General features: G+C 59.4%; 1 protein-coding gene across 1 annotated transcript; it reads right to left on the bottom strand.

Annotated features, from left to right (window-relative positions):
* Positions 1-19,468: 19,468 nt before the first annotated feature.
* DUSP7 (dual specificity phosphatase 7) lies at positions 19,469-26,928 on the bottom strand. Its single transcript, XM_080810896.1, has 3 exons — positions 26,276-26,928; positions 24,396-24,830; positions 19,469-21,603 (listed from the first exon to the last, which is right to left on the bottom strand). Exons 1-3 carry the CDS (start codon positions 26,790-26,792, stop codon positions 21,296-21,298), a joined length of 1,260 nt encoding a protein of 419 aa, XP_080667022.1. The 5' UTR covers positions 26,793-26,928; the 3' UTR covers positions 19,469-21,295.
* Positions 26,929-27,508: the final 580 nt, after the last annotated feature.

Genomic DNA, 27,508 nt, shown 5'->3' with positions numbered 1-27,508 from the left:
GCACTGAACACTCTTAGGTTTTAATGGTCTCTCTGGCCCTCTGGCCCTCTGGCCTTTGCCCAGGTTGTTCTGTCTGCCTGGAAAATGTCCTCTCCCTTTCCCTTGCTAACTCCTACTCACTCTCCAGACTCAGCTTCCCAGCCCTCTCCCTGGGCAGCTTTCCCGGGTTTCAGACCATGACGGCCCCCTGGTGCAGGCCCCTGCACTGCCCTTGGAGCACTCGTGGAACCTCCCATCAGATCTTTAACCGTGTGCTTATTTGATTGGCATCTGCCCCCATCCTGGAGAGCAAGAGGGGCAGGTTTCTCTTGGTCCTTGCTGTATCCTTTTGCCTCATCCCCAGCTGAGCCCAGACCCCACGCTTAATCGATACATGTTGAGTGATGAATAAATAGATATAAAAACCAGTTGTTTCTATTAATAGAAACTTACGTTCAGGCCCATGGGGCTGGTAAGATTGGAACAAGCGTGTGCTGGGACTTTGCAAAGACGGATACACAGGCTCCTAAAATGTAACCAACCCCTGGCCCTCCCCAGTCTGGCTGGCCGTGGCTGGTTCCAGGCAGCCTTGAAGTTAGCAGGCCTGGCCATGTGCTGGGAGCTACCTCAGCACTAAGAAAGTACAGAATGTTTTTTCAATGAAACATTATATTTGGATGCAAGAACCTAAGGTATCAAAGCTTCCTGTGACGCCAAGATTCATTCATCAACAGATATTTCTCTAGCACCCACTGCGTGCCAAGGGTTGGCTGAGCCCCGAGGATTTGGCGGTGGACAGACAGACCTGCCTTTGCGTCAGCCTGAGGCCAGGAGCAAAAAGCAGGATCCGTGGTCCTTCCTGCTGGCCCTCTGGCCAAGGGAGGGGAAGACATTTCCTCCCACAGGACAGGCCACCTCTGAGCATAGCTGTTGTCTGCACAGAGGCACAGAATGACCCTGTCCTGGGGGGCCCTGGAAGGCCCAGGCCAGCCTGGGACCCTGGAGACTCCAGTCCTTTTGCTGGGGTCCTAGGCCAGGTGGCCTTACGCTCTAGGGCCAGTGTTCAAGCAGCAGTGAGAGCTGGGATGAGCCAACGGGTCCCACAGAGGCAGGCTCCCTGCCTTCCCCTTCCCCAGGGTGCTACTCGACGGCCTGTGCCTGGGATCCAGCCCCCTCCAACACCCCCCAACCCCCTCACCCCCCAATCCCCTGTCGGCTTCTGCCGAGGGTCACATAAGGGGCAGATACAGGTCACAGCTCAGAGCAGCCCCTCCCTGCTCCCAGATCATGGCTCAGCGAGTCCTGCTGTGTAGGTGTGTATCCGGGTAGGGGACACGCAAGGGACAGAGGCGGCTCTGGAAGAACAAGGCCTTGCCATCCCCTCACACTCCCCCAGACAGGGCCTTGTCTTCTGCTTCAGACCAGAGGCCCCAAGGGCCTTCACCAGGAAGATGACTGAAAATGAGACCAGAGCCCCCATCCCTACCTGGCAAGACTCTCGGGTCAATGGCCTGGACGCTTCAGCCGTCGTGCTGACGTGCTGAGCATCCGGTCCTCACCCAGCTATGCCCTGCCGGGGCAGCGAGGGCTCTGAAGGACACAGACGGCTCTTCCTGTCAGGACAGTGGGGCCATTTATCAGGGAGATAAGCAGTAGCCAGAAGGCAGAGGTGGCGGAAGGAGCTGTCTGCAGTAGATAACCTGCGGTCACCCAGAGGACACAGGAGGGCTTCTGTCCCCAACCTCAGGCCAACTAGGCTCTGCCCCAGACCCTGCTCAGACACCTGCCCTGAAACCTGCCGGCCTCAGACATCTGACTGTCTTGCCTCATGGAAAAAGCTGCTGTCTTCCAAGAACAAGGAGCTCGTTGCGTCGTTCAGGCATGGAGTACGCCTCCCACTGCAGGGCCCCTATGATTCTGCCTCACCTAATTTACAGATAGGGAAACTGAGGCAGGGGGGATCCCCCACGGCACTGTGTTAGTGAGTCCTTCTTATGTCCCAGGTACCTTCATGCATGGCCTCTGTCCTGTCCCCTCTTCCCTGTGGAGCAGGCATTGCCTCATCTGGCTTTTCCAGATAGAGGCAATGACCAGAGAGTGAGGTCCCCAACCCAAGGCTGAGCTACGGGGAATGGACTCAACTAGGATTTGAACCTGGGGCCCTCAGAGCTGCCTCCAGAGCCTGAGCTGGCTGGCTGCACGGTACTGTCTGCCTGGAGGGGCCAAACCAAGCCACTGGGCAAAGGCCAGCTCTGCAATTCCTCTGCCCAGCTAAAATCTGACACCCCCAAACTGTCAGAATTTTCCGAGGCTGCTCCGCTCACTCCAATTCCCAACCTTGGCACTCAGTGGGGCTCAGCAAATATTTCTGAAATTAAGAAGTCAAAAATGAGCTGCCACAGGGGCATGGATAATGATGTTTCCCCCACTTCATGAGCTCCTGGAGTTGGTCGGGCCCACACGGGAGGCTGTTTACACTGGTCTCGCTATCTTCCTGCCTGGGACATGCCTGTCCATCCCCTGCTTGATCATAAAAGATAGGGTCACCCTTGGGAACCAAGGTGAGCCCAGGCCTTGGATTGCAAAGATAGGGAGGAGGAGGAGGCAGAGGAGGAAGAAGGAGATGACCCCTCTCCTGGGCTGGGGGTTGTCCCATCATGCCCCATGTGGGCACCTCTGCAGCCCTCGCCAGCAGAGGCTCTATGGGCCAGTGTTTTCAACGTGTTGGAGGGACCGGCCTGGTCTGGGGATGAACCCCAGCTCTCCTCTCTCAGCCCCAGTGTCCCAGGCAGTGATTTGATCCAGAATTGCAGAGGCTTTTTTGGAAAGTGTTGAAGGGAGCATGCTAGGGAGCCTTGGAATTCACCTGGCAGGTCCTGGGGTGAGGGGGGTAGCTTTTGAGAAGACTGGGGCCCCGTGACCCATGACCACCTTTCAAGGTGAGGGGGTTCTGGGTACCCTTTAGCTTGGGCTATATATGGTGCGGGAGACGACGGTCCTGGGGGCTGGGGAGGTAGGGTGTGAACATGACAGTTGTGCAAAAAGGAGGCCACAGGGGACCGTGTTGGGGAGGGGAGGATGACAGACAGGCACAGCATTGCCAGCTTCATCCCACAGCCCTTCAGGGGTCCCCCATGTCCAGAGGGGCCCTGCCTTCAGTCTGGCAGGGGGCATTGGAACTTCAGGTGTGGAAGGGCTTTTTCCCCTCTGACACTGATTGGGTCACTTCATGTCAACCCAAGGGAAGATAGAGGCCTCCTGTCTTCAGGAGATAAGCACCAGGCTGCCCCCTGAACCAGCGGAGACCAGCCCTGGGAGGCCTTCTCCAGAAAATTTCCCATCTTTGGAAGCAGCCCCAGGGGTGGTATATGGGAAGAGGGGCAGGGTACCCCACGCTGAGCTGGGCCAGCCTCTCGGGGTACAAGCCAGATGTATGACAATAATATTGATGATTTTAAAAAAAACTGGGGTGCCTGGGTGGCTCTGTGGGTTAAAGCCTCTGCCTTTGGCTCAGGTCATGATCTCAGGGTCCTGGGATCGAGCCCCGCATCAGGCTCCCTGCTCAGCAGGGAGCCTGCTTTCCCCTCTCTCTGCCTGCCTCTCTGCCAACCTATGATCTCTCTCTGTGTGTCAAATAAATAAATAAAATCTTTTTAAAAATCTTGGGGAGTAGCACTGCTGAGCTCTCCACACCCCAGTCACAGCTGAGCTGAACCCCCCTGACGCTCTCCCACTTCATTTAAATCTCATTGTGAGGTTCACACAATTACTCATCCTTGTTTTACAGACAAAAGCCAAAGCCTAGAGGGGTTAAATCCTGACCCAGAGTCACAGAGTCACATAATCCTAAAGGCACGTGTGTACACACTCAAAGGGGCCATGACGCTTTTCCAGGGCATGTCCCATTGCTAGTAAGCACACTCCTGACCAGGGTATCTAGGGTCCCGGAATCCTTAATGGATGGGGGAGGGGGGTGATCCCTGGGTAACCCAACATGTCCACCAATCAGGTTCATGCTCAGGACAGGACCTCCAGGAGGGGAGCGTGGAAGTGGGTGCAGAAAGCGGTCCAGGCCCAGCATCGGGGGAAGGTAGTCACAGTTGACCCAGACGGACCCCACTCACGTATGTTATGTGCTGTGTAAGCCCCAGGCCGGCACCGGGACACCTTCCTACACACATGCTGGGGGCACCCAGATAGGACCTGAGGCCCACACCTCCCGGCTCCTGGACATGCCTGTGCACACAAGGACTGCTCACAAGGATCCTGCCACAGTGCTCTTGCGCATTCTCTCTCTCCTTCTCCCCTCCCCTGGTCCCCTCTCCTCTTCCTCTGGGTCCAGGTCCAGGGTGTGGAGTCCTGGCCGGGGCTGGAGAGCTGCCCCCTCCTCCCCGCTAGCAGCTTCCTGCCCCCTCTCCTCCTCCCATCCTCTGCTTCCCTCTTGCCTGCTCCCACCACCCTCTCTCCTCTGAGAGGTTCTGAGTTCCCCTCAGTGGCACCAGCCACACAGGTGACAGGTCACCCTGCCTCAGGCACACACAGTCCTGCCTCCCATCCTGGAGTCCCTCATGGCCTCCAGGCATCCATCAGTGGTCAGGCTGACATGTGGCGTGACCAGAAGTTGATGGCAGCGTCACTCAAGCTACACTTCCAGCCTGGCTGGCCTTGATGTCGCCATCCCCCTGTGGCAGCCCTGGGCCCGGGGGAGTTGTCGGAGGATGGAAGCTTTCTGGGGCAGGGGGCAGTGCCCAGGGTGGGCATGGAGGATGGAGAGGGTGTGAGAGTGGAGGGGTGAAATGGAGGATGGGGTGAGGCAGGGGCAGGGCTGTGCCCCTGCAGATAGGACTCCCACGGGGCAGGTCATGGCCCCCGTGCTTCTCCATCTCTGCCTCTAGCCCAGTGCCTGCCCGGCTCTTCCCTACGGCCTGAGGACACAGAGGGGGCAGGTAGCTAGGCAGCTTCTGGTGCAGACTTCCTGTGGTCTTGGGCCAGTCAGGGCACCATGCTAGGCTCAGTGTCCCCATCCATTAAATGAAGCAAGATGAAGACGTCCTAAGGAGAAGACACAGGTCCTGGAGATGCCCACCAGGAACCAGGGGCACAGCGACCAACCACCCCAAACACCACAGGCTTACCCAGAGCCAGGCCCTTTCCCTCCCTGCCTCCAGCTCCTTCACTTCGGTACTGTTGCTCTCCTCTGCTGCTCTGAGCCTAACTCAGAACACTCACCTGGCAGGGCTTCAGGAAGAGAAGGTGAGGCTGGCCCTTAGCTTGCGGTCTCTAGGCTGGAGTTGGTGCCTGTTCACGGCGGTCGCCCAGGTCCCCAGTGCTGGCTGTTTCTGCCCTTGCTGGGGGAGGGGGGTGGCACGGAGGGGGTGCATTCTTGTTCCATGACTTCCCTCAGAGCTCGGTCAGCTCCCATGTGCAGGTTGGAGAGTTGTCCATCCTCCTGGGCTGAAACTTGGGGGTGAGGCAGGGACTGTACTGATGCCCCAGGGGCAGCCTCAGTCTGGACCAGGCCCCATTCCTGGCCTCCTGGGGTCTGCTTGACTCCTCCTGAGCTGTGATCCTGCCTGTCTGTGCCTGGCCAGGCTGAGCTGCATTAATGAGCAATGAGGATGAGGGTCTCCTGACAGCAGGGCCTGAGGGCTCTGGGGCATGTCCCCTCAGACTAGACCCAGGACCTCGGCCACTGCCTGCACCACCTCCCTCCTCAGCAGTGTGGAAGGTTGTTTGGGACCAGGCCCACCCCAGACTCTCAACAAGCTAGTCTAATACCAGCGCGTGCTTGGTCTGCTTCCTCTCTGTTCCTGTAACCCAGACAGAGCCCATGCCCCTACTCACACCCCATTCCTGCCCTCAGCCTAAGGTGCAGCAGGCTGCCCCCTCGGACAGCACTCCCTCACATCCTCACTCCCATCACTCCTTGAGAACAGGGTGTGTCTCAGCCTTGCTAAGCCTCAGTTTGCTCATCTATAAGATGGGGACAATGATGTCCATGTCATGGGACTTTTGTGTTGCTAAAGTGAGGTCGAGCGTATGTAATGCTTGGTGCGGGGTCTGTGTAAAGCAGAGCTGCGCTACAGGGGAGGGTCCTTGTGATCACACCAGGCCAGACATGGCTTATGGGAACCTCAGAGGTATCGGTCTGACATTCCCCATACCCCCGATGTGGAATCTGGGACTTTGCAGGGTTACCAACAGGCCTGAGGTCACCCAGCTCTAACCTGCAGCCACAGCTCCATTCCTGTAACCCGCTCAACCCACACAGGGAGGTCCTCAGCCCAGGGTGACCAGTTTTGTCACAGCTTTTCAGGGCTGTCTCACAGAGGGTCTGAACCCGCGGTCGCGAAGCACAGCTGCGTGGATCAGTGTGGACCTCCAGAGAGGGCTCTGCTGGAGCCCCCTTTGCCCCCCCCAACACACCCCTCTCCCAGGTGGGGAGGGGCAGCAGGCTGCGGCTGAATTCATTCCCCTTCTGTCTGTACTGTATGGGGATCCCTGAGGTCGGGCAGAGACTGCAGCAGCCAGGACCTGGCCAGGAGCCTCGGGGCTGCCGGGCCAGCGGAGGCTGCAGCCCCGTTTTGGAATTCCAGGCACATCCAGAGGCTGCCGCAGAGGCTGCGGGGCTGAAGCCAGGGCCCGGGCTGCACGGCTGGCCGATAGAGGCCAGAGCAGAACTGCCCCCACCCTACAGCACCTAGGGCAGCACCGTCAGTGAGGTGGGTGCGGTGGGTGCTTAAAGGACCCCCCCCACCCTGCCTGCTCTCCAGCCTCCTGGGGGCCTCCTCCCCAGGGCCTACGAGATCACAGCTCAGTTCAATGGCTCAGTGCCTCAACCTCCCTTCTGTTGCTCAAAAGATGGGGACAAAGAAGCCCTCCCTATGAGGCTGAAATGAGGTGATATGTGCCTGGAACAGAGCCTGGCACACAGGGAGGGGAATCCATGCAGGTGCCTCATCCCTGACTCAGGCGACCTGAGAGCCCTGGAGCAGGTGTCACGGCTTAAACGTTCCAAGGTAGGCTGTGGTGACGGGGGACTCATCACCTGACCGCTGGGTTGTCCTCCTGGTCCCGCAGCTTGTGTTTCCGTCCCACGGACCCACACACAGTGCACAGGCCAGAAGCTCCATTCTCCTTCTGTTGGGAAAACAAAGGATTTGCAGGCAGCAGGGCCTGGAGGCAAGGAAGGGACAAATGTCCTCCGGAGGTCCTGCCCAGCCCTCACCTTCTCAGGACCTGGACAGGTAGGGGAAGCAGTGGGCTAATGCCGTGTGGAGGCTGGGGAAATGGCCAAAGAGGGGGAACATGAGAGCAGGTCCCAGTGATCACCAAATGGGTCCCTGTGTGTGTGGGGGGGTTGCTGTCAAAGTGGCCACCAGCCCCTCCTGGAGGACATCAGCCTCACGCCTTCCCAGAAAGTCTGGGAACTAAGCAGGGAGTGGCAAAACAGCTCTGTGAAGCGCAGAGCCCACCCGCCTCACTGCAGCCCTCATCAGCACCCACAGGCTGGGCATGGTCCCCCAGTGGCCTCCACGGGGGGTGGGGGTGGGGGGTGGGCAACAGGGTATAGGACTCAAGGCAAAGTGTGAGCAGGCTCCCTAGAGGAGGGGAGCTCTGAAAGCCCCATGACTGGGGAGACAGGAGGCTTGAGTTCCAGAGAGGAGAGAGGGAGGACCAGGAAGGGCCACGATATGGGACATAGGCCCAAGCAGTGGGGAGCTGGTGGGCGTGACTAGAGCAGTTCTTCCTGTGGGAGGGAACGATCCACTCAGGGGACTTTGGACACCAGTCTCTGGGACCGATGTGAGCCAAGGATGGGTGGCTTCTAGGGTCACAAGACTCAGGTCCTGCTTCTAGACGTGGTGCCCCCACCCTCGCCACAAGAGGGGTACTTCTGGAAGGACAGTGTTCTTCCCCACAGCTTGCAGAACTGCCATGCCCCACCCACCTGTAGCCCCAGAGAAGGCCTGGTCTGCTGAGTCCCGCAGAAGCTTCTAGACCCCACAGAGTACCCCAGCTGGAGGGCACTGGAAGGACCATCCTGGGAGTAAAGAGAGGGTTCTGCTTCATTGGTTCATTGGTCGAGGGCCTCTAGAGCCCATCAGAAGACACAGAACTCAGGTCCCTGAAGGAGTCTGCTTGACAAAGGTGGCCCGTGGACTGGGTAAGTTTTGATGGCTGTATGTCTGCAGCCCTTCATCACACAGATGCGGAAACTGTATGGGGAACTCTCCAAAGATCACAGAGCAAGTTAGAGGCTAACTGCTTCTACTTTCCTTCAAGCAGAGATTTTCCTAGGGCAGTTTCCCAGACCGGGAACTGCGGGGTTAAAGGTCATGTGTATTTTTAGGCCTTTTGACTCAAGTCGTCAAATGGCCTCCAGAAAGCATCTCCGGGTCCCCTGCCCCTGGTGGGTGGTGAGGCCAATCCAAAGGGGTGGAGCTACCCCATCCGCACCCTGGCAGCTCAGTCTTACCTGTGGCCTGAGACTGAGTCACCTGAGCTCCCTGAACTGTGGTAGAAGAGCCCACCTGTGGGGACATCCAGGCCCACAGTCTCACCCGCCCCCTAACCTGGACCGAACTTCCCTGGACCTCAGTTTCCACCCATATAGTAAAACGGGGACCCGGTGGAGGAGTTTGGAGAGCTTGTGGGAAGTCTCCAGCTCTGAGCAAGGGTCCATGCTGGCCCCAGACACCCAGGAAGCAGAATGCTCCTGGGAAGGGGAGGGTGGCTGAGCCTACTGGCACTGGCTGAGGGCCCAAGACTACCCCAGCCCAGAGTTCGGGCTCAGAGCTGCAGGTCCCTCGTGGCAGCGTCAAGCTTTCTGTTTCCTGAAGGGACACAGCTCAGCGGCTGCCTCGGACTTGAAGTTCTGTAGAACTGTCTGTCCTCAGAGCCCAGGGCTTGGGCTTTGGGGGCTGGAGTTACAGTAGGGGCTCAGCCCTTAAGTCCTCCCAGGGTCCCGGGCCCAAGTAGGCTGGGGGAGGCCTTGGACAGGAGGGATTCGGGGGCTGGGGATCAGGAAGATGGGTAACCTGGCACCCTCTAGCCCCACCCCCCACCACATGCTCCTGGGAGCCCAGAAGAAGGGGTGCCAGGGCAGGCAGGCTCCAGGGAGGGCTGGGCTGAGCATTTCCTGCCAACGGGTGCCAGGCTCCAGTCCCCTGAAGGCATGATTCTTTAGTCTTAGTCAGAGGAAGTGAGGCAGGGCAAATGGGCAATGTGTGTGCAGGGCCGCCGGGCACGGCGGGCAGGGCTGGGAGGACGGCAGCAGTCAGAGCCAGGGAGCAGCCCGGGCCCTGCACCTCCCTGACTGCTATGCCACCACGGCTGCCCTCAAGAGCCAGCCGACCACCCCGCACCCGGGCAGGTCCCTGGAGACCAGGCCGCTGCGGCGACCAGCCCCTGATTCCAACTCCCTCTTACCCAGGTGCTGAGTCTCTGCTCTGTTGCTCACCTCCCATGTGGCTTATACTTGTCACTTCAACCCTCTGAGCCTTGGGGTTCTTATCTGTGAAGTGGGAAAATTGGGGAACCCATATGCCCCTGGCCTTCCCCTGCCCCAGCCTCAGTTTGGCCCACCCCCGGGGTCCTGCAGAAAGAGTGGAGCAGGATAGAGTCTCTGCCCTCCTTGAGCAGAAGGGGCAGTCCTGGGACCTCTCAAGAACTGGCTGCTCCGGGCGCCTAAGTGGGTCCCTTTGGCTTAGGTCATGATCCCAGGGTCCTGGGATCGAGTCCCTCATCGGGCTCTCTGCTCAGCAGGGAGCCTGCTTCTCCCTCCCACTCCCCCTGCCTCTGTTCCCTCTCTCGCTGTGTTGCTCTGTCAAATAAATAAATAGAATCTTAAAAAAAAAAAAAAGAAAAAAGAACTAGTTGCTCCAACAGTTTTTATTGTGTAATTATGCCCAACAGCGATCTCCCCGTTCTCAGTTTTGGCTGAGCTCTCCGCATCCCCACCTTTGGCTGGGTGCCAGACCAATCAGCCTCCCTGCCCTCCACCGGCTGGTGGTTGATCAATACCGCAGCTGCCTACAGACTCAGGCTGTGGGCACCTGCCCCAGGCCACTCCCCAGCACCAGCCCCTGCTTCCGAGTGTGCCTCGGGCCCCTGATGTCTGGGTTCTCAGGCTTTTCTATGACCCGGCTCTGACCACAGCCGGCAGAAAAGGGAGTTTCTGTCTTGGCCCCTGGTCTGGGACTTCTTCCCCAAGGTCCCACCCCTCTCCCACTGGAGAAGCTTAGCAAAGCCTGGCCAGATAGAAAAAAGAGGATGCCTGGGGGTTCAGGACTCCAACCTCCAGCCTCTGACAAAGGGAGGTGGGAGATTGAGACTGTGCGTGCCAAGAGAGAGCCCTGGTTGTCTTGGCCTCTGTACAGACAGGTGCTCTTGAGGAGCTGAGGCTAGCTCAAGGACAAGCAAAGGTGGCCTTGAGCTAGTTCATACCATGGAAGGTCCCTGGGAGCAGAGGCTGGGAAGGGGCCTGGTGAAGACTGAACTGGAGAGACCTCATCGTTTTCCCCTTGGGCCAGGGCCCCTCCCTGCCTCTGCTCTCACCAGGCTAGAGCAGGGACACAGGGGGGATGTCTTACCCTCTGGCTTCCAGTCACCCAGCCCCCTTCCCACAAATATGGGGACCGAGAGTCCAGGAGGGAAAGAACCGGGGGCACGGCCTGGTGCCCTCATAGTGGCTGGCTCTGCCCCAGTTCTGAGCTGAAAGGGAGAGGTAAGGAAGGCCAGGAGGGTCTCCGGGACAGCCGGGACCAGGCCAGGTGGAGTGAAGGTGTCGGGCTCTGGCCAGGCTGGGTAGTCTGCCTCCCTGTCCCGGGCCTAGCTGGGTGGGGGCAGCCGGGCTCAGGCTGGCGGGCTGTTGATCCAGCCCAACAATGATGAAATGGCCCCTTTGTCCTGCGGCGCCAAAGTTACTGTGACTGGAGGAGGCGTGACGTGAAAGGGTCATTGTTCCCACTTGGGCGGCCACTCAGGGAGCTGGAGGACCGACCCAGAGCGGGCTCCATGCCAAGGCTGCAGCCCCGCCTGCGGCCTGCGGCTGTCGGAGTGGCCTGGGCTCTCCGACTCCTACCCGCGGCCACCACCCCGCAGGGCCGGACTGAGCACAGGGGTCCTCCCGCACAGCGTCCTGTCCCCCTCCCTCTCCTGCGCTCTGCAGCTGGAATGATACTGGGGATCATGAATGGGATGCACCCGCCATGTGGGGGGCTCTGCTCTTTCCATACACGGGAACCGGAACCGTGTGAGGCAGGATGCCTGTGGGCTTGAGGGGTAAAGAAGGTGTTTTGTCCTGGGGCAAGCAACCTGTCAGTGACATTCACATCCTAAGGCTGTGGCCTCAAGGAACCCCTCCCCCAACCTCCCAGATGAGGGGAGAGAGGCCCAGAGAGGGGAGCTGGGTGGCCCTGAGCCACACAGCAGGAGCTGTTGGCTGATGGACCTCCATTCCCTCTAGACCGTTGAAGCCCCCTCCTTGCCCAGTTCCCTTCTGCCACCCCCTCCAATCCCTTCTCCCCTGAGCAGCAGACCCTGAGATCTTTGCAAAACCCAAACCTGACCAGGTCCCTCCTTGGCTTCCAACCTGTCATGGCCTCCCCCATCCAGCACCGAAGATCAAGCTTTGGTGCTGGCGTTCAAGGCCTTCACCGTGCCATAGCTGTCAGATGGGGAGCTCTGTCTATAGTGCGGAGCATCCCTCAGCCCCTGTGTGGGAGCACGGAACCCAGCAGGGACTACTTTCCGTCTCCAGATCCAGCCTTCACTCTTTGCTCCCACAGGTCCTGCCCTCTCAAAGGATCCCCTTCTCGTACGCAGCTCCTCCAGGTCCCATTGCCTCCAGCCTCTGGGGTCCAGGAAGCCAGGCGAAGGTGGTCAGGAGGGGTTTGGTCCAGGCCCAAATTGGAGCCCTTTCTCCTCACCTCAGGGGCCCAACTGGCTCCAGGGCCTAGAACTTATACTCCTTCCTGACTCGCCACTGCCCCCAGCAGCTGGCATCAGGCTCAGCCTGACCCAGGCTAATTAAACCCTCCCTCAGCCCAGGCGAGGCTCTGGCTCTAGCTCTAGACTTTTTTCCCTGGAGGGATGGAGCTAATTAACCGAGAGGGTTTAATTAATCAATTAGCGTGGCCTCCAGACCCCTCCACTTAGCTGTGGCAGTAGCAGATATTTATAAACAGGAGTTCCAGACCCTTCTCTGGCTGGCTGGGACTGAAAGGGAAAGCAGGCGATCACGGTGGGCGCAGAGGCGGTAAGAGACCCAGCCAGTGGCACAGAGGGGCCCAGGGCCACCTCCTGGGTACCACCATAGGCCTGAGCAGCTGCAGAATTGCAACACCTGGGCACGTGAGTTTCCACAGTGAGGCATGTACCCCAGGTCCACCTCCACGGGCACGGGTCACGCAGGCCTGACATCCAGAGCCAGGCAAGTTTCCAGAAGTGCCCCCAGACAAGGGCCAGAGAGCTGATGATGCCCGGCTAGACCCAGTGCGGTGGCTAGCAAGGTCTCCAGGAGATGGGGCTGCACAGACGTCCATGGGAGCTAGAGGAGGCCCCAGAAGCCCAGCTGAGGGAAGAGGTTGGGAAGGATTTCTGGAGGAGGAGGCATTTGAGCTTAGCTCAGGGAAAGAGTAGGAGAGGTAGCCAACTGAAGGGGCTATAGGTGATGCGAGTATTCTTGGAGGAGGAAATAGCATATGCAAAGCCCCAGGGGCAGGAACAGCAGGAGGTTCTTCACCACAAGACATCCCCTTCTCTGGGAAGCCTCCCAGATGGCCTTACCTATTAGAACTGGTGTCCCCCAGTCTCTGCCCCTCCAGCCTATACACTCCAGCACAGCCCAGATTCAACACTCCTCCCCAAGCCTCCTGACCTACTGCCAGCTCTCTTCCTCTACCTCCCCTGCCCTGTCCTGAAGAACCCACAGATGCATCCCAATCCCTTCAGAAAGGGGGCTATAGACTCCCTCCTCTGAGATGCTGCTTTCCTGGGGTTGGCACAGGCAGGAGCCCAGGTGGGATCTGGATTGGGTGGGTCAAGGGCTCAAAACTAATCTTTGCCTCTCAGGCCTGGGTTAGTTGAGAGGAGGGACTCCCGATCTATCCAGACCTGCACCCCGACCCCGGAGGGGCACCTTCCAGGCTTTGCTGCTCTGTCTTGGCTTCTTCCTCGGTTCATCGGAGATAATCCAGCACCTCCCTCTGAGGGTTGCTGAGAGGATCTGTTGAATTTATCATGTAAAGTCAGCAGGGCACCCTGGTCCAGAGCTACAGTCACGTACGTGCTTTGCTGTTATTACTCTTACTGCCTGAGGAGGAGACACTCAGCAAAACTCCCAGGCAGGGCAGCCATGAGGGACCGCTGGAGCTGGTGATCCAGGCAGGGGCTCCCGCTGAGGGATGGTTCAGCCCCCAGTGCTTTGCCGGGTCCCTGCTGGGTGACTAGCACGACCGACGTTCGGCTTCTCCGAATCAGCTACAACAACACCCAAACATAAAAGATAAACGATCCTGCTTTCCTTTCAGAAACCAAGCGGCAAAATGGAGACAGGTGTTTGCCCCGGAAATGCCACGTCTGGGCACGAGGCCCAGAGAAAGAGCCTGAAATGCAGAAACCACTACACCTAGAGTCCTGGCCCAGAGGTCCTGACAGGACAAGGAAGACTGGAGACAACCCGAGTGCCCAGCGACCAAGGAGGGGCGGTGGTGTCCAGCCCCTCTCTTTCTCAGGGGCAAGGGAGAGAGCTTCGAGGCCTGGCTCTAGGGATCTGAGGGAAAGCGTGAGGCAGGTCTCTGCTCCCGCTGTGCCAGACTTGGAGCGCCTTCCTGAGCACCCCCTCCCTACCCTCTGAGGAGGAGAGAAGAGAAGCAGTTCCAGCCAGCCCAGGTCTCAGGCGCCCAGGTGAGGAGCGGAGGATGGACAGGACTTGGGAATTTGGGGGGCTGGTGAGGAGGGACTTTGGACAAGCAACATGGGGTAACAAACAGTCTGAGCAAAGAAACAGAGTGAGAGGGAGGGGGTGAGCTCAAGGCCCTTTCTGACAACCCCAGGAAGACATCTAGACTCCCAGATCAAAGCATCCTTGGGCAGGCTGGGACAGGGAGGGGCAGGCCATAGCGGTAGGACCGGGCACCAGGGCTCACCTGGGAGCAACACCCTCAATTTCTCAGCCTCTCAGGACCAGGGGACACTGTGAGAGAGTCCTCTAGGCAGGTAGATGGAAGGAACAAGTGTCCTTATGGGGCTGTAGCAAAGGAGTCTACTGGAGCAGAGAGGGGCCTGGCCTGGCCCATCTCTCCCCAGCCAGGCCCCCTGCCCAAGGTCCCCCAGCCCTGAACTCCAGCCTTCTCCTTATAGGCGGGATATTGGCTCCTAGGCCACTCTTGATGCCAGGCTGTCCAGCCCTTGGGATAGAAGTGAAGGTCTGGGCCATAATCCCTAAGTTTCGAGTCTAAAGTCTGGGTCCATCGGAGTCATTCTCATTTTTCACCGGTGCAAACAGGGAACCTGGGGACTGGATAAGAAGGAAGCCTGTCTGAGATCACCCAGCCAGCCATCAGCAACAGCTGGCCATGGGAGGTGGCCCCTGGAGGGTGGTCACAGGTAAAGTAGCATCATCATGATTCACACTGCCAAAGCCTCATTGGGAGGAAGGCCCTTCATCCTGCTTTCTCCTCTTGGACCCACAGTTCTTTTTTGTTGTTGTTGTTTTTTAAGATTTTATTTTATTTTATTTTTAAGATTTTATTTATTTATTTGACAGAGAGAGAGATCACAAATAGGCAGAGAGGCAGGCAGAGAGAGGGGGAAGCAGGCTCCCTGCTGAGCAGAGAGCCCGACGCGAGGCTCGATCCCAGGTCCCTGAGATCATGACCTGAGCTGAAGGCAGAGGCTTTAACCCACTGAGCCACCCAGGTGCCCCTAAGATTTTATTTTTAAGTAATGTCTACACTGAACATGGGACTCAAACCCAAGATCAAGAGTTGCATGCTTCCTCAACTGAGCCAGTCAGGTACCCTGGGACCCAAGGTTCATGTCTTTGATGTACAGAAGAGAAAAGCAAGGCTCTGAGAGGGGCCATCAGAGCTGTGCTGTCCCAGGAAAGTCTGCAGTAGGAGGGAGGACCGTGATGACCCCTGACTCTCTCTGGGTGTTTGATGTGTGGGTAAACATTGGGGGGGCAGGTGAGGGGGAACTCAGACTCCAGTGGCTAGGGTTCCACATGTCCTGGCAAAGACCCTTGGTGGCGCCTTTCGGGTCATGGACGTGGAGTCAGACAAGCTGGGAATTTCTTTTCTTTTCTTTTTTTTAAAGAATTCATTTATTTATTTGACAGACAGAGATCACAAGTAGGCAGAGAGGCAGGCAGAGAGAGAGGAGGAAGCAGGCTTCCTGCTGAGCAGAGAGCCCGATTCGGGGCTCAATCCCAGGACCCTGGGATCATGACCTGTGCTAAAGGCAGAGGCTTTAACCCACTGAGCCACCCAGGCGCCCCGGGAATTTCTTTTTAAAAATATTTTATTCATTTATTTGACAGAGAAAAAAAGAGAGACAGAGCATAGAAGGGGGGGTGCAGGAGAGTAACAGGGAGCCTGTTGTGGGGCTTGATCCCAGGACCCTAAGATCATGACCTGAGCCGAAGGCAGATGCCCAACCAACCGAGCCACCCAGGTGTCCCAAGCTGGGACCTTCTGTCCATACAACGGGCCCTGCCTCCCATGAGCTGTCTCCCTCACTGCTCGTTCTGCAGGTGTGCCTCACCCTCTCCTTGTCCGCTGGGGTCTACCCACCCCCTCCCACCCCTGAGTGACCAGCTCAGGCTCCTCTCGGTCCCCTGTTCTGCACATTCCCCTTGAGGGTGTTCTCCACTTAGTAGCTAGGGGATCTTTCTAGTGACAACCAGCCACTGTCAGCCCTCTACTTAAAGCTTGTTAGGGCTTCCTGGTTCTCTGGACAGCACCTGGCCCTCCTCCCCGGCCCATCCAGCCCTGGAGAAAGGGCTGCAGCCTCTCCTTTGCCTGCAGCAGGGGTGTAAGGACCGTGGGGCCATGGAGCGAGTCGATGGAGCTCCTACAGATGCACAGAAGCCACAAGGTAGCTGATGCCCCTGGAGATAGGTGACGGGGTAGCCCAGGGAAGGGGGTTGGCTGCCTGAGCAAAGGGTGTTATGGGAGGCACTGGGGTCCCTGGTCACCTGTGGGGCTCAACTGACCCAGCCAGAGACAATGGGGCTGAGGCCCCTTGAGAATTGTTAATGATGGTCTTTAATGGCCCTGCCTGGGAGGGGATGACCTCACCCCGCCCGCGCCCTAATGAGAAGAGGCTGGAGTCAGAGGCAGGCGGCTCCTCCATCACTATGGGATCTGCTTGGGCTTGTCCTGTCTGAGAAATGAGGGGGCCGTGTGTGTGTGTGTGTGTGTGTGTGTGTGTGTGTGTGTGTTGTGTGTGTGTGCGTGCGCACGTGCACACACACATATGACTCTGGTCCTTCACAGGGCCGGATAGAGAAGGCTCCCAGCCCAAGGGGGGAGGCTGGACCTGGATGAAAAGACTCAGGGCCGCAGCATGAGGAGGACTAGCTTCCTCCCCGACTCACTCTATGACCCCATCTAAGCCTCGCTTTCCCTATCTGCATGGGGTTGGAGAGAGCAGGGCCATTCTGAACCGTCTCCAGGCTTTTGGGTCTGCCAGGTATCAGGAATCAGATGGGACCAACCCCAGAAGACCTCTGGGAGGAGGTGAGAGGGCTGTGCTCCAGTGGGGTCCAGAACAAACAGGGGAAATAGATCAATCAGGACCCAGACTACCCCTGCGCAACCCAGGCTCCAGGGACACCTGGTTCCCACGTCAGGCTTTCCACCTTCTGTTAAGAGTTTGGTGTGGGTGCTGGTGTCCCAGCCATATCCAGACTGACATGGAAGGTGGCCTGATATAGACACGGTGTCTGGAAGCAGGTCTGAGTGTGTCAGGCAGTAGGGGGGTGATAGGGGAGGGCACAGGTCCCAGCACGGGTTCGCTGCCTGCCTCTGCCCTGTTCCATTCGTGCGGGATGACCATGTTTGCATCCTGGAGAGAGGCCCTGGGTGGGGGGGCAGCCCCTCTCCTGAGTGCTGCCTGCCCCTCCCCCAGGCTCAGAGCAGGGCTACCCTAGGAAAATGTTCATCTCTTTTGTGGTCAACTTGTCAGACGCCCCGCAGCGGGGACTGCTCCATAGTGTGGCAAGTTCTTTCTCGTGTCCAGCCTTAGTCACTCCTGCTGTTGCACCTGATTCATTTATCAGAGGACAAGCTGAGGGCCCCATTATCCTGCCACCCAGCCTGACATCACCAAACTGCCCTCAGGCATGTTCCCACTCCTGGGGCAGCCCAGCCGACACAGGAAATGGCTGCAGGATGAATGTGCCCATGAGCGAGCGGCTCAGATCTTCCTCCCATGAGAAGGCTGGGAAGTGGCTAAGACTTGGAGGGAGGGGGCTGCTCCTGGAGCCTGGGCTCAGATGGAGACAGAAACAGGAATCCAAAGGGAGGCAAAGAGGGGATCAGGAGGAGAGATGGGACCGAGAACACATGGACTAAGCAGATCCACCTCGGAGAGCGAATGTTCCAGAGCTCAGGGGACACTGGCATCAAGGGCTTCAGCCAAAGGTGGCCTGGGCCCAGCGGAGAAAGGACAGCAGAAACAGGGTAGAATAACAGGAGCTCGGAGAGGACTATGAGGTGGGAACCTGGGAGCCACGGAATAGGCATGTTCCCACCCCTGGGCCGTCCAGAGTAAGCATGGCCCAGCCCAGAGTCACAGAGTGAGGACCCCCAGTCCCAGCTGCCCAGCCGTGACCAGGTGCCCTGTCCCCACTGGAAAGAAGCTGAAGGAAACCCACAGCCAGGCATGGTGCTGAGGTGTGAACTTCCTCAGATAGAACACGGAGGGTCACTGAGGCTGCCTGGCCTGAGGTGGCCCAGGAGGTCAAGCCCCCTCGTCCTCTATTCGAGGAGCCGCCTTGAGAGGCAAGGCTGCTCCCACCCCCCAGCCTGTGCTTGGGCACGCTGGTACTGCCAGGCACTCACTCGGCCTGTCAAGAGCCCAGCCCCCAGCCCGGCACCCGCGGGCTTCCCCAGCCCTGGCCAAGGGCAGTGAGAGGGAACAAAGGCCCAGTCTCTGCCTGCTCGGGCCCCCACCCCCTTGCCCGCCCCTGGCACAGAGGGACCAGGGCCCAGAGGGAGCACCCGCCTCTTTGCCGAGGCCGTGAGGAGCCCCCGTCCCTCTCCTGCGGGCCTGCTGACTGCACCAGTGTTCCCCCATTCTAGAGATGGGCAAGCTGAGAGGGGCAAGGAGCTGGTAGCCACAAGTCTGGGATTAGAATCAAGGTCCCTTTGTTTGAAGCTGGACAGCCCAGCTGAGAGTCTTTGAAAAGGGGCCAAGTTGCCCTTACCTACCACCCTACCTGAGGCCAGCCCAGTGTGGTCACAGCGGAAGGGATAAAGCCAGATGAGAGACAAAGATGAGGAAACAGTCAGCAGCTAGTCCCCGACGGGAGCTCCCTCCATCTGGCAGAGGCAAAGGAGACATAAAGCCCTCCGGAGCCTGTTCCCCGTTCTGGAGCTCTGTTCCACATGGAGCTATGCCCCCACGGAGGGTCTCACACCCCCAGGCCATGGCCACCATTCTTCTCCAGTCCCCTTCCCTCTTTCTTGCTCCCTGCTTCCACCCAGGTCCTGGCCTGGAGCCCCCAGCGGGGCCCCGCATGGTGAGGGGGCGCTCACTGGCTCTGGAGAAGCCAGGCATGGCCCCCGGTTCTCCCCTGCAGGCCCAGACCAGGAAATGAATAGAACATGCTCATCGTGCCCCAAACACAGAAGGCACTGGGTATCTCGTGCCATTGGTTCTGCTTCAGAAATGGAAACAAGAGGCTTAGGGAGGCTTGAGTGAACTGAGGGCCGCCCAGCTCCTGAGGAGCAAATTGGGGCTGACCCATCACCAGCCAGGTTGCAAGTCCCACTGGCTTTCCAGGGACTGTGGGGATGGGGGAGGGTGGGAGTTGGGTGGAAGGCCGAGGTGACCAATGCACAGCCCCTGTTCCACCCACAAGAGCGGCAAGAGGAAAAGGTCAGGACCCCCAGGGCCTGGTCAGGAGTCTGAGGCCTTGGGGCAGCTCTGGCCAAGGCCCAGTGGACAGCCCTGAGCCATTCAGGGTGAGTGAGGGCTGGCTTAGTTGTATGACCTTGGTCCACAAAACCTCTCCAAGCTTCCATCTCCCGTCAACCAATCAGCAAAAGCCCACGGAGAAAAGTCGCGAGGTCCCTGCTGGCAGTGTGTCAGGGCTGGGGCAATGCCACCCCTCCCTTCCTCCCCACCAGGCTGGGCCCCTCCTCCTCCTGGCTTAGCGGACTTCACACAGAACAGGTGCTAGGACACTTCCCGCCTCTCCTCCCCACCTTCCTCCCCACTGCCAGTCCCTTATTGGACATCACACTTTTGTTTTAAAGAAAAAATAATATTTATTTGCAATATAAACAAAGTCCCGTTGCTGGTTCGGGATATATATATATATATATATATGTATGTGTGTGTGTATATGTAGGGTCACAAATTTTCCTTCATAAGGTCATAAAGCAAAACTGGCCACCCTCTTCGCATACTCCCACGTACACAAATCTGATGCATCTTTCTGGGGTTTTCTTTTTAAAGGTAAAAAAGAGAAAGAACCATGTACAGCATGGAAGCTTTTTGTCAATTTCTCGACTGTGGCAAGATTTTAATCCGCTGCCTTAAAGAATCCCTGAAAACCGCCCCGTGAGGTAAGACGCAGTGGGGCAGAGCTTCCTCGGCCTCGCTCGCAGGCCAAGTGCTGGCTCACTCAGGGACCCCGGCCTGACCACTCACCTCTCCCCGGGCCCCTGCGCAGTCCTGACACCTGGTGGGACTGAGGCTGGAGAAGGAACGAAACTGGAGGATAACGGAATCCGTGGCTTTGTTCTGTGGATCCTGGGGGGAGGGGGGTGGACAGAGCCCCACGCCCCTTTCTCTTGTCCATCCTTGCCCCTATTGCCCCTGCCCTGGTATTTTCCTGGTGCGAGTTTCCTGGTAGTAGAAGGCATGGGCAAGAGGAGTGCAGGGCCAGCTTCCATGGGACACGGGGGCTCGGAGTGGCAGCTGGACTGAACCATCAGCCAGGGTAAGGGACAGAAACTAGGAGGCGGGGCTGGGCCTCAGCCACCCAGGCTCCCCCGCCCCCCGCCGGGCCTCCACTCTCAGTCACAAACAAACGGGGAGAGAGAGAGAGAAAGACAGAAGTAGTGGGTACATAAAGAAAGGGCCCGGGGCCCAGACCCTCCTACGGGCTGAGCCCAGAGGGCTAATGCTACTGCTTGGCGTCCCCCACAGCCCGGCCTCCAGTGGGCCCACTGCAGGGCCTCCCATCTCCTGCCTCCGGGAGTCTGCCCAGTCTGCAAGGGCCGCAGAAGGGCCCAGAATGCAAAGGCCACCCGGCAGCCCACCTATTGTGACTTGCAGAGGTCATCATGGGCAAGTGTAGTGCCACGGGGGCTGGGCCAAGAGATGTGGACACGACTGGGGCGGGGGGGTGTTGACGCCAAGAAAGCAGCAAGCCAACCCTTCGAGAAGGGCCTGCTGCTGCAGAAATGGGAGGCTTCACACATGTGCAAAATGCATTTGGTCAAGATCAACACGGGGTTTGTCTTTTCCATTAAAAACAAAAACAAAAACAAAAAAAACCAGTAATTGCTTTTTGAAATAGGAAGAAAAAACTGAGAACATCTCCCTCTCTCTCTCTCTCTCTCTCTCAGGATCAAGGAAGGGATGAAATACTGGTTTATACAATCCACTGTTGCGTGTAGCCTGAAAATAACACTTTTCATTAAAAAAGAAAAATCAAGAAGAGCTTGAACACTTGCCGTGCTCCGGGGAGCTTGGATTACCTGCCAAAAGTAAAAAGTAAACTCAGGTCCGTGGATGGGTCTTTAAAAAACAGCCCAACTGGCTGGCCCATCTGCTGATGGAGTGTCCTGGGACAAGGATGAGGCATCGCTGGCCTCCCAAGGCCATGTGTCCCAGAGCTCAGGGCCTCTCCAGAAAGTCCTGTGGAGGGAGGCCTCGCTTTGTGGTCCGCCCGCCCCAAGGCGGTGAGGGAAGCTCGGCCGCCCGCCCACCGGGGGCCTCCGGGCACTGGCCATGTCCGAGGCTGCCTGGGTTCTGGCTGGATGTAGCAGGAGTGGGCCACCCACCTGGCCCGAGGGGCTGGGGGGGGTGGGTTGGGGAGGGGCCGGCCCCCGCCACCTGTGCCCCAGCCTCACGTGGACTCAAGGGTGTTGAGTGGGAACAGGTTGTGGTTGGTGGGCGTGGAGAAGTAGAGCTGCTCGCTGGGGGTGTGGTTGTCGCACGGGCTGCTCAGCCCCAGCGTCCGCTCGAAATCCAGCAGCTGCCCCATGAAGTTGAAGTTGGGCGAGATGTTGGACTTTTTCCTCTTGACGAAGTCGTAGGCGTCATTGAGCGACAGGTTCATCTTCTGCATCAGGTAAGCCACGGTGACCGTCACCGAGCGGCTGATCCCTGCCAGGCAGTGCACCAGGACACCACACTTCTTGGAGCGGGCCTCGTCTGCAACACACAGGCATGGGTCAGGAGGACACCTCCGCCAGGGAGCCGGAGGTGGGGGGCTGGGGCACAGAGGGCAGCAGGGTCACCGGCTGGTGCTGCCCAACACTTGAGGGACCTGGTGAAGGCCTACACGGGTGGGACAGCCACTTGGGGTGGAGGTCAAGAGCGTGACTATGGAGAGGGCTCTGCCACCCGTCAGCTTCAAGTCACTGGACGTCCCTGTGCCTCAGTCTCCTCATCCATAAAATGGGCCCTCATGTTCCCAGTGCTCTTACAAGGACCTGAGCCAAGAGAGGGCTCTCCAAACCCTGGTGCCTGTGATGGCTACAGTCACGGCTTGTCCCACTGCTACGACAGCCGAGTCCCCAGCCTGCACTGAGGGTGTCACCTGTGTCCTCTCAGGCCATCTGCACCTGAGATGGTCAGCAAGTTCATTTTATAAATGAGGTTTACAGGCACAAAGAGAGTGACAAGACCAAGGCCACAGACAGGCTCCTCCTAACTCCTGGCACATACCACGGTCAGTCCTCGACTGGTGGCAGGGGCCGAGCTCACTCTTCTGGTGCGGCTCCCATGGGGATCCCTTGAGGGCCTCCTGGGAAACAGACCTGAGGGGAGCCCTGGAGAGGGAATGGAGGGCCCCGGCCCTACACCCAGCTCTGCCTGTCCCCTGCTCCTTGGCCTTACTCCTGAACAGCCAGGGATTGGGAGGAAGGCCACACCTGAGGTTTCACCAGGGAGGCTCGCTTAGGTGCCCTCCCTCGCTTAGGGAGCCCCCTCCCCCACCTCACTTACTAGACTTCCCCCAGAAGGCCCAGTGACCTCTCCCACTACCACCAACCAGGTTCTGCCCACCCTCCCAGCTTCTCCCAGTGTCACTCTCAGTCTCCTCGGCCTGACACACAGTAGGAGCTCAATAAACACTAAGCCACTGAACAACGCAGTCCCGTAATCGCTCCTCCCCTAGGCTCTAGGGCCTCTGTGCCACAGCTGTGCCAAAGATGGAGGTTAACAAGAGGCAGCTCTCTGGGGCCCTCCAGGTCCCGAGCTCTCTGATTCTGAGCCCACTGGGAGCCAGGCATACAGCTGGCACTCAATCAGTGCACTCCCACAAGATGATGCACAGGTTCCCAGGCTGTTCCACCTCCGGTGCTCATTCCCTCTGGCCTGGCAGAGCTTCCCCTCCTCATCCCCGTGACGGCACCCACGGCTAAGCATGCAGTAGGTACTTAATCCAGATCCAGGCACTGCCTGGGGGCAAGAGTAGCTGGGGAAGAGAAAGAAGCTGCAGCCTGGTGCAGAGTGGTGCAATCTGACCTTGAGACTTGGAGCTAATAGGATAGTGGAGATGAGCCCCCTCAATGGTGACACACCAGGATATGGGGAACGCCTGGCCCCCAAACCCACTCCCGGGTGATCCAAAGTGAAACTGCTTCCACGGGCTTTATTTTTAGTCTTCTCAGGGTGTGGCTGAGCAGCGGTGGGGCTTGGGGCTTGATCCAGTCCCAGCGAGTCCTGGGGGGTGCTTAGGCCTCTATTCCTTCACTTGTCCCCTTCCCCCACTCCTATATCCTGTTCTGTCTCCCTTCCCAGATGCAAAGGAAACTTCAAGAAGGATAAAGGCACCCATGAGCCAGGCTCAGCCCTGGGAGCCTGGGATCCCCCTTCTCTGCTCCCCTGTCTTGTTGGGGAGAAAGAGTGAACGCTCAGGCAGGACCCAGAGACCTCCTGGCCTTGTCCCTCCCTGGGCAGAGCTGGGAAGCTCCCAACAGCCCTGGTCACAGCCCCTCCCCCAGGCCTCAGCTTCCTTCCTTCCTCCCAGCCAGGCACCTAGTTTTGGTTCCCAGTAAGCGGATGAGGCGGGGAAGCCTCCCACTTCCTGTTATTAAAGCTAGCCCGGCCCAGCTGACACCAAAACGCCCTCCACTGGACACAGCGGCCAGCGGGAGAGGACTGCCCAGGCCACCTCCTCTCTGCCACTGGAGGCTGGGAAGAAACACGGGGTCACCAGGCTCCGAGAGTCAAGGGTTTACATTCATGCTGATCTGGTAGCCGTTCCCTGCACCCGGGGTAAGAGCTGGGGCCAGGAAGATGACCTGCAGTCTAACAGCTTCCAGCTGGCCGCAGAGGAAGCAGGATGGGGAGGTCGAAGATAAGGCAGCTCATGGAGCTTGAGTCAGCTGGGGCCACCGGGGGCTGACGGTTCTAAGTGCAACAGCAGGACGTACTGCTCTGAGGGAGGCCTCCTATACTCCAAGCAAGCCCCACAGGCTGCCAGGAGCACCCAGGGCCCTACCAAGTCACTCTGGCTCACAACGTTCCAATAGCTGCCCATCTGGGGTCGGCCTTCGGCTCCAGGACCACCCTTTAGCCCCCTCAGGTACAAAATAAAGCCCAAAGAGGCACGGTGGCAGCCCCCTCCCAGAAAACACGTGTGCTGAGGCATGAGGACGAGCAGGCAAGACCTGTGGGAGGTCTGAGAGCTGTGATGCTTCAGCAGGCCGAGCCCAAAACAGCGGAGCCACAAAAACACAAGCTGGACAGCAGGGTCCGTGGGTGGGGCGGGGGGGGGGGGTGTGGCGTCCACGACTCAGGGGACCACTTGGGTCCCAAGGGCCTCGGTGACTCACAGTAGGCATGGGTTCGGCCACGGGCACATGCCAGCACAAGCAGGGCACGCACAGGCTTCAACAGGCCCAGAGGTACCCAGCCAGGCGCCAGTGACACCCAAGTCCCATACACACCTCGACACAGCTGCCCACCCACCCCGCCCAGAGCGCAGCAGCACCTACCAATGAAGCTGATGGCCTCGGGGAAGAACTGGGAGAGGTTCTGGCTCCAGTGGTCCGAGATGGGGATCTGCTTGTAGGTGAATTCGCCACCATGCTCAAAGGCGTTGGGCAGGTTAGGCGTGACATTGAGGATATACTTGATGCCGTACTTGCCGAGCACATCCAGGTTAGTGGAGTCCTTGGCGCAGCCGAGGTAGAGGTAGGGCAGGATCTGGACGGGGAAGGCTGGTTGGCTGGATGGCACAGGGCTACCGTCCGACTCCGTGGCACTGCTGGGCAGCTCTCGGTCGGACTCCCCGTCTGAGCAGTCAGAGCTGATCCGTAGGCCCCCCAGGCCCAGCACGGAGGTGGGTGGTGAGCCACTGGGTGAGGATGAGCTGTCCACGTTGGTCTCGCAGTGCTCTGAATACTCTGTCTGGAACTTGTTGAAACCACCTGTGGCCAGGGTAAGAGGGCCTGGGTGAGAGACTGCCCATGCCACCGGCCAATGCCCCCAGACCAGTGGGCTGCCCACATCAAGCACTTTAACACCGACAACAGCCAACGTGGGCCCTGCCAACTGGGTTACATGTGTACCTGCTCCTGTGTTCTCTTCATCCAGCTTATGACCCCCCTGACAGAATGGGAAACTGAGGCTCCAGGAGGTGAAGTAACATGCCTGAGTGCCATATCCTGACCCATTAGGCTTCAGGGCCCCAGCTCATTTCTCTTCCACAGCCCCCAGGCACACCTGGCACCCAGGGGTGCTGAGTAACGGCTCAGTGGTAAAGAAGACAACGCCGTCTCCGGCCAGCACCTGTGGGTGTGCAAACCCCTCTTACAGAGGGGACTGCAGAGGCCAGGGCTATGTCTAGGTCAGTGAGAGGCACAGAGGTCCTGGGCCTCCTGCCTGGGAGTCCGGTCCCTGCCCCCCACCCCCAACCACAGACAGGGAGGACAGTGTGAAAGTACTGGCTGGCTCTTCCCTCCCGCAGTGGCAAGTTCGTAAAAGGGGTCCCAACTCCACCCCCCCCAACTTAGATCTCAAAGACCCCAGTTTTGGAAACACAGAGGGGGAGGGCTGCTGGGGCTTTAGAGAGACAAGAAATGGGGAGCGCCTTGCAGCTAGGCATGGGCCCTGCGCCCGAGGGTGCCGCAGGCTTCCCCTCCCCTCCCTGCCTGCACGCCTGCTGCCAGCGAGAGGCCATTTTGGAATGTTAATTGGAAACACCGGCTGCAGCCACTCGCCCCCCAGCTGCCTCCCCCTTCCACAAGCTCAAGGGTAGTAGGCTGGGGACCTGGGGGTCCCAGACAACCATGGCAGGGGACCCTGGTTACAGTTCTGCCCCAAGTGTCTCCAAGAGGCTGTGATCCCCAAGTAGTGAGCCCAAAGCCGAGATGCCCAGAGTTCCCCAACCCAAACGGTCCCTATACCTTAGGGGCGGGGATAATGCTGCCAAAGGTTCCTATATCCTGACTCTGGTCTCCCAGGGACATGCATTCTAGACTGGAGCAGCAGGACCTGGGTGTCCTGTCGCCTTTGGGGTCCCAGGAGGCGACCCCTTCCTCCTCTGAGGGGCTCAGCAGGAGACTAGGCGCTGCCATGGCCCCAACAACAGGAGAGAAGAAAAAAGAAAAAAAAAAAAAGGAAAGCCCAGGTCGGCAAAAGTTTCTTCAGCCCACTCGAATTGTGTCGAGGACGGGGTGCAGAAGGGACCCTCGCGCCAGCCTAAACCCTCACCGCGGGGGCCGAGCTCCCGTTAGAGGCGGACGCGAGCCGGGGGCGACGTGGCGCCGGCCGGGCAGGCGGAGCGCATGGAGAGAAAGCAGCCTCCGGCGGGGGCGTCAGGGAGCCACGGGAGAGCCCGAATCCCGGACGGGGGTCTCAGTGCCGCCCTCACCTTGGAGGTAGTAGGCCTGGCAGCCGTCGTCGCGCAGCTTTTGCAGGAGCAGGCCAAGCACCGAGGCGGGAGCGCCGGTCTCTGGCTGCCACTCGGCCGTGGCCTCGTCGTAGAGCAGCACGGTGGCCGCCTTGCAGCGCGTGGCGAAGCGCTCCTTGTCGGCGTGGTTGGGGATGATGGAGCGGATGGGGAGGTTGCCCTTGCGCAGACGGCGCAGCATGAGGCCCGGGATGGCCAGGTTGATGGCCGTCTCGATGTGCGACGACTCGAAGAGCTCGTGCGGCCGGCAGTCGAGCAGCAGCAGGGACGCGCCGCCGCGCGCCTCCAGCTCCTCCTGCAGCCACTCGGCGCTCTTGCAGGGCATGGCCCCCGCACCCGTCGCCGCTCCCGCGCCGGTGCTAGCGCCGGACCCTGACCCCGCACCGGGCTCCGACCCCGCACCGGTGTCCCCAGCAGCCGACGCCCCCGAGGCCGACATGTGCGCCCGCGCTGGGGGGCCGCGGAGCTGGTTTTTCATGGGGAGCGCGGGCGGCCCGGGGCAGGGGCCGGGCAGCCCTGCCCTGGGACGGCGCCCCGGCCGCGCGGGCCCCAGCCGCGTCTCCGGGCGCCCGCCTCCCGCCGAGCTGCGCGCCCGCCGCCCCGGCCTCCCGGCCTCCGTCCCGCCCGGCCCTCCGCGCGCGCCGCGGCCTGACAGCCCCAATTAAACCGCGGCTCCGGCGGCCGCGCGCCGAGGCGTCCTCGGGGGGGGGCGGGGCCGCGGGGCCGGCGCCCGGGCTTAAAGGCGCCGCGCCTCCGCCGCGCCTCCGCCGCCCCTCCCCACGGAGTACGCGAGCGCGCTCGCGGCCCCGTGCACCCTGAGACCTGCACCCGCCCGGGCCCTCGCCCCACCTCAACCCGGACCTGGCTAAGACCCGCCTGGGGTGCCCGGCCAAGACCCTTCCCCTATGCCCGCGCTCGCAGCGCTTCCGAGTCCTACCGTGAAGGGCTGCCCTAGGGACGTCCTGCGCCTCGCATCCCCTCCCCACTTTTCCTTGAAGCAGAGCCTCCCCAGGGATAGGGCGGTGGGTGGGGGCGGTCACGCTGAGCCAACATCCCCCTCTTCCTGTCTGTCAACCCCATTCATTCATTTTCTCAGCGTGTTCATTCAACAAATGGAAACTGAACGCCTACTACGTGCCAGGCACTCTGCTTAGGATAAGGTCACTGTTTCAGGCGACCGACTGGTCCCTAGGA

Source organism: Martes martes, assembly GCF_963455335.1.
Source record: "Martes martes genome assembly, chromosome: 1".
NCBI classification, from domain to species: domain Eukaryota; kingdom Metazoa; phylum Chordata; class Mammalia; order Carnivora; family Mustelidae; genus Martes; species Martes martes.
Note: the sequence above shows the minus strand (reverse complement) of the source record. Positions and strands in the feature narration are given on the sequence as shown.

Bases quoted from the DNA above. Each gene is read 5' to 3' on its own strand.
- DUSP7 (XM_080810896.1), bottom strand. From the start codon at position 26,792: ATGAAAAACCAGCTCCGCGGCCCCCCAGCGCGGGCGCACATGTCGGCC. The intron at 24,831-26,275 runs GTGAGGGCGGCA...CCCTGGCCACAG, and splicing joins CCAGGCCTACTACCTCCAAG to GTGGTTTCAACAAGTTCCAG. The intron at 21,604-24,395 runs GTAGGTGCTGCT...TGTGTGTTGCAG, and splicing joins CGAGGCCATCAGCTTCATTG to ACGAGGCCCGCTCCAAGAAG.